The 12,299-nt window shown below is 50.5% G+C and overlaps 1 protein-coding gene and 1 pseudogene across 1 annotated transcript in view; one reads left to right on the forward strand and one right to left on the reverse strand.

The window, feature by feature from the left end:
- The first annotated feature begins 26 nt into the window (after positions 1–26).
- Positions 27–12,299, forward strand: part of KIF26B (kinesin family member 26B) — a 481,358-nt gene continuing 469,085 nt past the window's right edge. Inside the window, exons 1-2 of the mRNA XM_040451654.1 lie at positions 27–725; positions 1,614–2,015. Coding sequence (XP_040307588.1) covers positions 663–725; positions 1,614–2,015 — 465 coding nt within the window. The 5' untranslated portion in view covers positions 27–662. The remainder of the gene's footprint in view (positions 726–1,613; positions 2,016–12,299) is intronic.
- On the reverse strand, positions 9,232–9,754 carry LOC121014994 (60S ribosomal protein L21-like; annotated as a pseudogene).

Raw genomic sequence — 12,299 nt, forward strand, 5'->3', positions numbered from 1 at the left:
CCGCGCTGCGCCCGGGCGCACACGCGCGCGCTGACCGCGGCGGCGCCCGGGCCACGCCGCGCCGCCTCTCCCAGCCCTCGCGCAACTGTCAGGCCGAGCGGGGCCGGCGGATATTGGCTCCGCGACGCGCCGAGGCTCCTCCCCGAGTCTGGATCTTTATATTTTGGGAGAATTTCTTTGAACTCAGTTACCGAGCTCCGGGAAGGAGACAAGTTCCCACAGCCGGCGCGCCCCGCGGAGGCGCGGCGCGGCGCGGCGGGGCTCACCCGCCTTCCCCGCGGCGGCGGGTGCCTGATCGCCCCCCACCTCGCTTCCCTCGTGGAGGAAAACGGACTCCCTTGGCTGGGGAGAAATGCCAGGGATCTGGATGTGACCGTGAAAAGAGAACGTGTGACTGGAGGAGGCAGAAGAGGAGGAGGAAAAGCATTATTGGAAGAGAAGAATAAACCAGCCACTCCAACCCGTTCTGCAAATTAGTGCTATTACTTCTGGGGTCCATTGCTTTGATTCTTTCCTTCCCCCCCACCCCAAATTAAGGAACCTTGACTTGAGGGCCAAGAGCCAGCCCCCCGACAACTGGGGGGGGTACCCTTCTGGGTCGGAAGACCTTTTGGATGTAGTGTTGGTGGAACATTTAGACACTCTCTTCTGGAAAGGCCACCATGAATTCGGTAGCGGGGAATAAAGAGAGGCTTGCGGTCTCCACCAGGGGCAAGAAATACGGGGTAAGTTGCGACGGCTACGATGCGGAGGCGCGTTAGCAGAGCCCCCTCGGCCGGGGTCCCCCTTAACCGGCGCCGTGCGGCCGCGCGGGGCGGCCCCGAGCTCTCCTGCTGCTGCAGAGGCGCCTCCGCCAGGCTGTGCGTGCGCGGAGGCGGGCCCGCCGGCGAGGACGCCCGCACACTAGCCTCACCCTCGGAATTTTCTGTCTTCCCGTTCCTTTCCATCCCCGCACCCCTAACTTTTGCGGCATTCGTGCACTTCCAGGCAGAGTTAAGCCGAATGTGTGTGTGTGTGTGTGTGTGTGTGTGTGTGTGTGTGTGTGGTGGGGGGGGGGATGTCCATGAATCCTCAGCCATTCCTCGGGATCATTTCCCTGGAGCCGGGAGAACCTTCCGTTTACCTCCAGGATCCGGAGGGCTGTACCCGGAATGAATAAAAATCCAGAAGCCCCCCACCCCCACCCGTCCCGGGCGTAGCGTCTTCCAGGAACTTGAACGTGGGTTCTTTTGGGGATGGGTGTCGGGTTCGAAAGCGCGGGGGTGCCGACTGTATGGGTTCCCCCCGCAGAAACCATGGAAAGCCCCCGAGCGAGCCCTCTCCAGCCGAGCGGAGGAGGAGTCCGCCGGCGCCCGGGAACCCGCGCAGGGGCACCTGGGGTGGGGGGGACCCACTTAAGAACGATTCACGGGGCAGATGGAGGCAGATTCGGCCGCAGGGCTCGGAGCGGTCTCAGACGCACTCGGCCGGGCCCTCGGGGGCGCGCGGATCTCCGGGCCGGCGCGTGCGGGGCAGGGCGGGGGTAGGTCGCCTCCAGCCCGGCCCGACCCCACCCCGGGGACGCGGGAGCCCGCCGCCCTGCGGCCCCTGACTCTGCACGTCTCCCCCCGCAGGTGAATGAAGTGTGCTCGCCCACCAAGCCCGCGGCGCCCTTCTCCCCCGAGAGCTGGTACCGGAAAGCATACGAGGAGTCGCGCGCCGGGAACCGGCCCACCCCCGAGGGCGCGGGTTCGGCGCTCGGCTCGTCGGGGACCCCGTCCCCCGGCTCGGGCACCTCGTCCCCGAGCTCGTTCACAGGCTCCCCGGGCCCCGCCTCCCCGGGCATTGGCACCAGCTCGCCGGGCTCCCTGGGCGGCTCGCCGGGCTTCGGCACGGGCTCCCCGGGCTCGGGCAGCGGCGGCGGCTCCTCCCCCGGCTCGGACCGCGGCGTCTGGTGCGAGAACTGCAACGCCCGCCTGGTGGAGCTGAAGAGGCAGGCGTTGAAGCTGCTGCTCCCGGGGCCCTTCCCGGGCAAGGTGAGCCCGCGCGGGGGCAGGCGGGAGGGCGGCCCCGGGGCCGGGAGGCCGGGCGGACCGCGGTGGGGGGGGGGGACACCCCACGCCTCTCCCTCGCCAGGGCGTCCGCGGGGCACGGAGCCGGGAGGGGCGCCCGCGGTTTGAGGCCTCTCGCTCCACTGGGTATGCCCCGGGTTACGGGTCCTGCAGCCCTCCGCTCGAGTCCCCTCGCCGTGCTCCCCGAACCCGCCGGGACCTCGGGGCGCCTTCGCCAGAGACCCTGTTCCCGCGTGCCGCCAAGCCTGGCGACGCGGGGTGCGGGGGGAGGGGAGGACAGCCGACCCCGACTCCTGGGGGGGTTTCCTCTCTGCAGTCCTCCCCCCACTCTCTCCGGCTCATCGGATCCCTCCCTCCCCCCGCCACCCGTGACCCTCACCAAAAGCCCGCGGGAGTGGTAAAAGCAAGCCGGTATTTAGGGGTCGGCGTTCCCCACTGTTGATCGTGGGCCCCTAGTTCCCAGGATCACAGAAACACACCCTCGAAGGCCAGCTTTTGCCCCCTCGCTTTCCGCGAGTCGGCCCGAGGAAGGTGAAGGGGCGGGGGCGCCTGGGTACCCGGCAGCCTCCCGGCCCGCCCCTGCCGCGAGCACCTTGTCCCCTCCATGGCAACGCCGCGGCGTGGTGCGCGCAGGAGCCCCCGGAGTGCAACACAATGCAATTGTGTTTGCACTGTTGGGTCCAAGTACTATCAAATGATAATATTTACTCTTCCGCTTCAAAGAGTTTTTATCAGTGGTTGGAGAGCACTGTCGAGAAAACAGTGACTAGCTGTGGGGATTTCTGACACTGCCCAGTGGCGTTTTCTGGTGTGTATTTCTGGGACTTTGGAAACGAACTACCGTGATTTCGAGGGGTGGAAGTTTAGCGGCAACTCCATCTGCCTGCCTCATTGTTTTCATACGCAAGGGTTAAGTTAAGCAAATACCCACAGAAGTTGTAAAATTTTACATGTGGAAAATTACCACCAAGAGAATTGGTTTTATGAATCCCGCATTCATCTCAAGAATAATTAACCTGTGGATTGTTGTCAGTATGCCATTTTTTTTTTTTTTTTTTTTTTTTTTTTTTTTTGTATCTTGGTAATAAATCTGGCCAGGCACCCTGCGAACAAATCTCAGGAAATCTGAAAGCGGATTTTATACTTGCATTCTGTATCCTCCAATTTAACACTACTTGGTCACTCACAGGTTTATTTATTTGCTCTTTTGATCATTTATCAATAGTCCCTGATTTCCTGCCACATTCAAGGCACTGTGTTAGCAAGGCCCTGAATAACAGGTACCTACCGCCCTTGTCCACATGGAGTTTGCGTTCTAACGGATGATACATTCAACCACGAAACGCACAATTCAGAATTTATTCCCATTTGCGCTAAGTGCCGCAAAGGAAGAGGGTGGGGCGCTGTGAGATGGTCCAACCAGACTAGACCATCTGATGCATTTTGAAAAACCTCGGTTCTCCAAGGTATCATCCTATATTTGGCAATCCTAGTAAGTTACAGTCTACTGAAGTATTCTAGAACATTCTTGAGGACCTGTTCTTATAATAGTTGTTTGTGGTGTTGTTTGAGTGCTCCTGTGTGCAAAGGTAAATCCAAATAGACCCTTTCTATAAATATGGAGGAAGGGAAGGAAATCAGTAGGGAGGAGAAACATGTTGAAATTCAAATGTATCCATCACGTTTTGTGGAGTCATGTGACAAAGTCGAGTTTTGGTTTTGTTGAGGCACCTGGAAAATTCATTCCCAGGGTTACCAGAGGCAGTTCAATATATTCGTCAATTTTATTTACCTGATGAAATGAAAGTGATCCTGGGGAACTGATCATTGGATTTCCTGAGTCTCAGTGCTCTGTGCCACCTTATGGTGACCCAGGCATGTCTGAGGAAGAGAGGTCGATCACGGGGAGAGTCACACAGGATCACTGTAAGGCACACATCAATATCATACAATGCCACCGTTGCCTGGAGTTTCGTATGTGACATAGTGCGGTGAAACATGACGTTTGGTACAGGGGGTGTGCAAGACTTAGCCAGAAACCACAGCGATCTGGATTGCCTTATTTTTTTTTTAATTTTTAAAAATCTTTATTTGAGACAGAGAAAAAGTGCGAGCGGGGTTGGAACAGAGGGAGAGGGAGACACATTCTGAAGCAGGCTCCAGGTGTGGGGCTGGAACTCAGGAACCATGAGATCATGACCTGAGCTGAAGTCGGACGCTCAACCGACTGAGCCACCCAGGCGCCCCTGGACTGCTTCATTGTTAATCATGAGGTATAGGGCCTCAATTTGTTGGCCTAAACGATAAATTTAGTTCTATTTTTCTTTTTTAAGCACTGGTACCCTCATATGAGGCACAATTTCCATTGTGCTGTTTAAGTTGCAATGTTTTAAGTAGCCCTCAGGTACCAAAGGAGCTAAGTTTCATTGCACCAAGAGATGTCATTGTGACTCCAACATGCAATTTGCCCTGGAGAGTAAGAGTCTAGAAGATAAAGGCATGTTTTTGAGGGATAATTAGCAAAAATCATCATGGTAATTAAGTTGCTTAGCTGTATCTGGAAAATATTTTCTTGATAAGAATACTAAACTCTACTAAGTGGTATTAAAAGTCTCCTCAGTGGCTGTTTAAAAATCAGAGGGAGAAGAGCACATTCAGGAATCTTATTGTTTTAGGACGGATTTGGATTTAGTTCTTTCTCCACCACTGATTCATTTCGTGACATCGAGTAAATCCATTGGTGTCTGTGTTTTATTTTATTAAAAAAATGTTCTTATATGTTTGTTTATTGTTGAGAGACCGAGAGAGACAGAGCATTGGCATGGGAGGGCAGGTGAGAGGGGGAGACACAGAATCCGAAGCAGGCTCCAGGCTCCGAGCCATCAGCACAGAACCTGATGATGCGGGCCTTGAGCTCACAAACCGTGAGATCATGACCTGAGCCGAAGTCGGACGCTCAACCGACTGAGCCACCCAGGCGCCCCCATTTTTGTCCGTATTTTATTTAAAAAAAAATTTTTTTTCAACGTTTATTTATTTTTGGGACAGAGAGAGACAGAGCATGAACGGGGGAGGGGCAGAGAGAGAGGGAGACACAGAATCGGAAACAGGCTCCAGGCTCCGAGCCATCAGCCCAGAGCCCGACGTGGGGCTCGAACTCACGGACCGCGAGATCGTGACCTGGCTGAAGTCGGACGCTTAACCGACTGAGCCACCCAGGCGCCCCCATTTTTGTCCGTATTTTAAACTTTCCTTGGAGAAAGACGTGAGGGTTGGTGATTGTCACTCAGCCAAGATACCGTTAGATTTAGGGTTGACATATTTAGGGATTTTCGCACGAAACATTTTCCACTTTCGTTTGCTGGTTTCGTGAGTACATTCTCCAAATATCCTCCAGCTGGGTGGGTTCTCACCCTGTACCCACTGGTAGGTAGCAAGCCCTACTGAATCCCCCCAGTTTTGTGCCCGGGACAGTTGGTTAAGGAGGGGAGGTAAGGTGCCGGCGAGCCCATCAGGGGTGTCTGGCTGGCCCCACGAGTTCGACAGTGGCTCTGGTGGCTTGAGGAGTGACCACCGTATTCTGAGTATTCTTAGGAGTCACGTGGTCACGGGGGAACAAGGCTCCGTGGCACCAGGTACCGCGATTTGGAGATTTCTAGCTCAGGTAACTGGGTGGGTGGGGTTGGTGTTCACCGAGGCAGGAACAGGAGGAGGGGCCGATTCGGGTGGAGCCCAAAGAGAGCGGTGATGACGGGTTTGGTTTTCCATGCACGAGTTTGAGGTTTCTGGAAAGAGACAGAGTAGAGGCCAGTGTAGGACTGAAGGGGACTCTGGCGTGTAGAAACGGCAACCGTGAGCTCCAGCCACCGTTCACGACGCTCTGGGTTTGTCCTTTCAAATAACAACTTACCTGGCTGAGCAAAGATTTGTGCCCGGTGACAGACCGTAAAACATTTGGATTGACTTTTATTACTTCAGTCAGTAAAAAAAAAAAAAAAAAAAGTACTTCCTGGGTTTATATCATGTCTTTTCCAGGGCTGGGAAGCAGAAGTGGTCCGATAAAACAGAACGTAGATGTGCAAAGCTACAGATTTGTTGGGATTGTCAGTAAAAACAGTCCTTTTGCGCGTCGTAGTGTTCCAGTGAGCAAATATAAAGCCATTTCGTATCTACTGTCTTTCCTGTTTTACACACAGTTGAGGCACCAAGCAGAAATAGGGGCCAAGGAATGAATCTCCCATTTTGGGGCTATCCTAGATCGTTCTGATAGCGGAGACAGAACTTTTGAATTGACAGTGGAAACCCTAAGAAACATCAGCCCCAAAGAATTCCCTGGAGTAAGCAGAAATGTTCCAGGTTGGCAAAAGGGTATCAGACATCTGTTCATTTCCATATCAATACAAGGAAATCTTTTATGTAAAAAAAAAAAAGGTCCAGAATCACATTCCTATCTGATTTTTTTTTTTTTTTCTCAGCCAAGTATTCTGGGTCCATTTAGGCCCCAGAAATATCAGGAAGATTAGCCAGACACACTGGAGAAGGGTGGCCAGGAATCACAGAGATGAAAGAAAGGAATGTGTCATAGGGGTTTAAAAACACCAAACGTAGACTCTAAATAGCCAGAGCCCAAGGAAGTCTAGACTTGGGGAATATGTGTGTGTGTGTTTTCCTAGCTCCAAAACGGGTACGAGAAAACTATTTAAAAGTTCCTCCAGAAGTCGTGGTGTGATTCTTTATAAATAGATACGGAACGTATTACATTTTAAACACGTATGACTTCTGAGAGCTGTGTATCTGAAATCTTTTAAGAACACGTGGCTCTTTTCAGAAAATGTTATTGGCGTCTTTTCCATTTGAGAAATATTTTAGATACGAGATCAGCTAATAGATAACATCACTGATGAAAAAGTCCTGTAGCATTTATCATTAAAACGTGTCTGAGACATTTTAGGGATTCTGAAAACATTCCCAGTAGAGACACGTGAACGGTGATCTCTTCCTTAAGGCTTAGCAAGCTATGGAATAATGGCATTTCATTCTACCAGCCTTTTAATTGTGAACCAACACGGTCAGTTTTTATAGTGACTTAATTCACTTTGTAAAAACCCCTGGGCTGTAGTAATTTCTTCCACACTCACTGCACGTAGGATTATTGCATTAGAAATGTGATTTTTAAATGGCTGAGGCTAGTAATTTGTCAGCATTTGGAAGGATCAAGTCAGTAAACTTGAGGCAACATCAGTTGCTCTCTGGCATATCACAGATTGTGTCATTCATTGGCTGATACTAATGGTGATGGTAATGGTGATGCTTACTGTCCTTAGCGTGTGCTGGGCGCTCTACCCCGATATACCCCTCCCCCACATCCATCTACCAAATCTATGGCAAAACAAAGATGAACCCGATTTCCTTACCCCGGAAGTCCAAGTGATCCACGTGGTTCAGATCACAAACCGAAGCATGAGTAAAGATGCCAGGAATGGAGAAATCCAAGGAAGCTTCCCCCCCCCCCCCCTGCCACCCACCAAATCCCTTGGGTTTTTGTTGGTTCAACTGCCCGAGTGGGAGACGCCTCCCCCCTTCCCCCCGCCTGGAGATTATTTTCATTAGTTATTTATTATTGTGATTATTTTTCCCGGGCTCCCAGATGGTAACATCGCTTTTAGGCTCTGGGGGCAGCGGGTGGTGGGAAAAATACGTGGGGCTGTGGGGATTCGGAGCTGCGTAATTTTCTTGGCTGGAGTGTACCGCGGGGGGACAAAGGACTTCCTCATATTCATAACCGTTCAGTTGAGACTGTTGCCTGTCTCTTCTGAGAACACCCGGTTGGAGGGCCCTGCACTGACCTTCTGGGAGGAAGAGCTCTTCAGGGGGACGTCTCCGCACCCCCTCAGTAAAGCTGCCAGAGTTCAACTCTGTTCCGTCCCGGCAAAGATTGCAAGTTGGCTGGCGTCTGTCAGGGTTCACGGTCTCTTTTCAGGGATACAAACCGCTTTCCTTTTTGCTATCTTGAGTCACAGGCTGACCGTAGCATCTTTTCTTTAACCACCACCCCCCTCCTTTTTTTTTTTTTGTTTTTTGTTTTTTGTTTTTTAAGCCTCCTGTATCGTCTTCCTGTGGCAAAGCAGCCCTGTTCAGATGGGTTCCCACTGACCTTTCATACTTAACTTAGACCAGTCAGAGATCTCTTAAAGTGCATTTACGAAGGTGCCCGAGGACCTGGAATAAGCCCATATCCCTAAGGTACTTTAAAAATGTTGATCAAAATAGTAAATCAGTCTGTGTCTGTCATTCTGCTTACCCACCGCCTGTGGGATGCTCCGGGACCCATCTGAGAAAGTTGGATGTCAAGTTCATGGTTACAGAGGCTATCTGTCTGTCCAGCACGTCCAGCTTTCAGAGGAATCCGCCTTTGTTTTTGTTGAGTGTTTGTATGCTTTCCTTTTTAAAATTTAGATATCAGATCCACTGGGAGGTTACTTTGGTGTATAATGGAAGGTATAGATCAATTTTATCTTTTTCTAAATGTCTATCCAGTTGTCAGCAGACCCTTTATTAAAACATCCATCTTCCTCCCACTGATCTGAGACACCGTCATTGTCATAAAACAAATTTTCAGTTGCACTTGGACTGTTTATGGACCTTCTGCCATGTTCTGTTTATCTGGTTCTTCGTGTGCCAGTTCCGCACTCTTTTAAATATAGAATCTTTGTAGTAAGTTTTAATATTTGGTAGGGCTCGCCCTCCCTCTCCCAAACAGTGCCTTTCCTTTCTGGGAGTTTCCTGGTTACTCCTCATGTGTTTTCCTGTATGAACTTTATTTTTTTTAATTCTTAAAAAATGTTTATTTGTTTTTGAGAGAGAGGGGGAGAGAGAGAGAGAGCGAGCAGGCGTGCACAAGCTGGGGAGGGGCAGAGAGAGAGAGGGAGACACAGAATCCGAAGCAGGCTCCGGGCTCTGAGCTGTGAGGACAGAGCCTGACGCGGGGCTCGAACTCACGAACCTAGAGCTTAATGACCTGAGCTGAAGTTAGACGTTTAACCAACTGAACCACCCAGGTCCCCCCCCCCCCCCACCCCCCATATGAACTTTAAAATCAGCTGGCCTAACTCCAGAAAAATATTTATTTTAATTGGGACCATGCTAAGTTTATATATTAACCTGGGGGATATTTGGTATCTTTTTTTTTTTTTTTTTTTTTTTTTTTACACTTATGCCATGAATCCATAGGGAATGGGTTCCAACAGCTCAGGCTCCTTCCCAGTGCTTCTCACAAAGTGTGCTTCTCTGGGTGGGGCAGGGTGGCCCTTCAGCTGAACCCAAGTACCTTTCTCCTCGGCTTCCTTCTGTCTCTGATCGTTTTCCTTCACACGCTTCAGGAACCAATCTCGGCCCCTTGAGTGCTTAATGTGCTCAATACGTACATGAATTCTCTTAGCGAGAATCTTGCCCTCCACTTGTTTGTTTCCAACAGGGACAACAGCATGCCGGGTGACGTCGTAGACTCTCCCAGTTTTGCCTTGGTGACATTTGTGGGGCATTCTTTTCTCAGCAGTGCCCATTCCCTTGATGTCCACGGTATCGCCTGTCTTGTAGATTGGCATGTGTGTTGCCAAAGGAACACCTCCATGTTTTCTAAAAGGCCTAGAGAACATCTAGCGGGCACCTCTCCTCTTCCCCTTTGTCTTGGTCGTTTTGGCGAATTACCTGAAGATGGCAGTTCTCGCCGAAAGGCAGTATTTGGTACCTCTGTGATGTTGAATCTTTCCCAAGAACAGGAAGTGTCATTCCATTTGAACACGTCTACTTTTCAGCAATTTAATTAGTCAATTAATTACTTAAGAGGGGGGCGGGGCAGAGGGACAGGGAGAAAACTTAAGCAGGTTCCATGCTCAGTGCAGAGCCCGGCGCGGGGCTCAATCCCGTGACCGTGGGCTCATGACCTGAGCTGAAATCAAGAGCTAGGCGCATTTCTTGTTAAATTTGCCCTTAGATATTATATCTTTTATTGCTGTTACAAATGAACATCTTCTCTTCTAATTGAGGCTTGTTTATGTATAAGCAGGACATTGATTTATATGTTAACTTTACATCCTGTTGCTTTATTAAACTCTTTAGCTGTGTTTCTCAGTTTTTAAAACTGGTATTCTTGGGTTTTTGAAAGCATTTATCTTACAAAAGTAGAGATATCGCTAGTCTTTTCCTTTGCTGTTTTTATCCCTTTAAGGGTTGTCTGTTCTTTGTTACATTGATTCACGCCCCCAGTACAGTATTCAGTGCTAGCAGATACGGTGGGAATGTGTATGGTTTTTCCCATTAAGATACTGGCTTTTGTTTCATTTTAGTTTTTTAAACTGAAAAATGTAATTTTTTAATGTTTATTTATTTGGGGGGAGAGAGAGAGAGAGAGAGAGAGAGAGAAAGAATGAGTGAGGGAGGGACAGAGAGAGAGGGAGACAGAGAATCCAGGCAGGCTCCAACCTGTCTTCGCAGAACCCAACGCAAGAGTCAGACGCTTAACCGACTGAGCTACCCAGGCACCTTCCCCCCCCCTTTTTTTTTTTTAATTTTTTTTTCAACGTTTATTTATTTTTGGGATAGAGAGAGACAGAGCATGAACGGGGGAGGGGCAGAGAGAGAGGGAGACACAGAATCGGAAACAGGCTCCAGGCTCCGAGCCATCAGCCCAGAGAGCCTGACGCGGGGCTCGAACTCACGGACCGCGAGATCGTGACCTGGCTGAAGTCGGACGCTTAACCGACTGCGCCACCCAGGCGCCCCTCCCCCTTTTTAAAAATGTTTATTTATTTATCTTGAGAGAGAGAGATGTTGGCTTTTGAACTAAGGTGTACGTATAGTTTTACAAATTAAGGAAGTCCCCAATTCTTATTTGCTTTAGGAATGGGCCCTATGTTTTGCCAAATGTGTTTTCGGGCTTTAGGGAGGTTGATCATATGATTTTTCTCCTTCAATCTATTTTTTTTAATCAAAAATTAAAAAAAAAAATTGTTTACTTTTGAGAGAGAGTGAGAGACCGAGAGTATAGGTGGGGATAGGGTTTTTGTTATTGTGGGTCTGATTTTTGAGAAAGGTTGTGGATAACAAAACTGCTTTGGGCTCTGTGGAGCTTGAAGCGGGATGCTCCCATGGGTCCCAGGAGCATTCAGAGCTAGAGACGTGAGTCTGGGAGATGTTGGCTCGGGGAGGGTGGTGGGATCCCCAGAGGGCGAGCTCTCCCTGGAGGATGTTAGAACACAGAGCTGTGGGACCCACGGACACTGAAGGCACAGACAGCCTGAGGAGCCGGGAAGGGGGATCAAGGAGAGGCCGGAAGAAGGGGAGGAAAACAGGAGACCGTGGATTCCTGGCAACGGAGAGGAGGTAGGAGTCGGGGCGGTAAAGGCCAGATGCCTTGCAGAGATGGAGGAGGTAAGGACTGACGTTTCCCTTGATTTAGCAACTAGGAGGCGGCTGGGAATCTTTGTTAGAAGAGTTTCTGGTGCCTGGAGAGAGGCAGGCAATGACCTTGTGTCCAGGGGAGGATGGAGGGGTGAGGGCAGTTGAGGTAGCATTTGAGTTGTTGACAACACGAAGAGGTTAAGAGAGATCCATTTTTGAGGCGCTTTCGAAACTGACGTTAAAAGTGAAGACCTGGGGTCAGCAACCTTGGGTGGAAAATCAGATTACATCACTGTGTGACCTTGAGCACAGCCTTTCTGAGCTTGGTTGTCCTTTGTCCATACAATGGCAGCAATGATAGGACCCCCCACCAGGGTCGTTGTGAGGGCCAGTGAAATGTGCGAGGTAATATTCAACCATCGCTTTGTTTTCATTCCAATGACTTTGTCCAGGAAGGTGAATTTTATGCAAGGTCCCCCTCCCTCTCTTCCCTCCCTCTCTTCCTTCCTTCCTTCCTTCCTTCCTTCCTTCCTTCCTTCCTTCCTTCCTTCCTCCCTTCCTCTCTCTTTCTTCATTTTGTCAGTGTCTGACAGCAAAAACGAGAAAGCAGCGGTCAGAGAAAGTGGAACCATTCAGCTCCTCTCCTTTTCCATTTCCTCACCTCCACGTGAACAAAGCACTTAATGCATTCCCCTCTGGGTGACTCCACAGAAAATTTGGGGGTGCTCAGTTGACCGAAATCGCCACTGCTTTTAGTTGAGATGGCCCGAATAGGGGTGGAGATTCCTTGTCACAGATGGAAATCCCTGCCTTAAGCCCTGCCCCTCAGGAGGCTCCCCCCCCCCCACC

This window comes from Herpailurus yagouaroundi, unplaced genomic scaffold (genome assembly GCF_014898765.1).
Source record: "Herpailurus yagouaroundi ecotype Mexico unplaced genomic scaffold, PumYag 205, whole genome shotgun sequence".
Taxonomy (NCBI): Eukaryota; Metazoa; Chordata; class Mammalia; order Carnivora; family Felidae; genus Herpailurus; species Herpailurus yagouaroundi.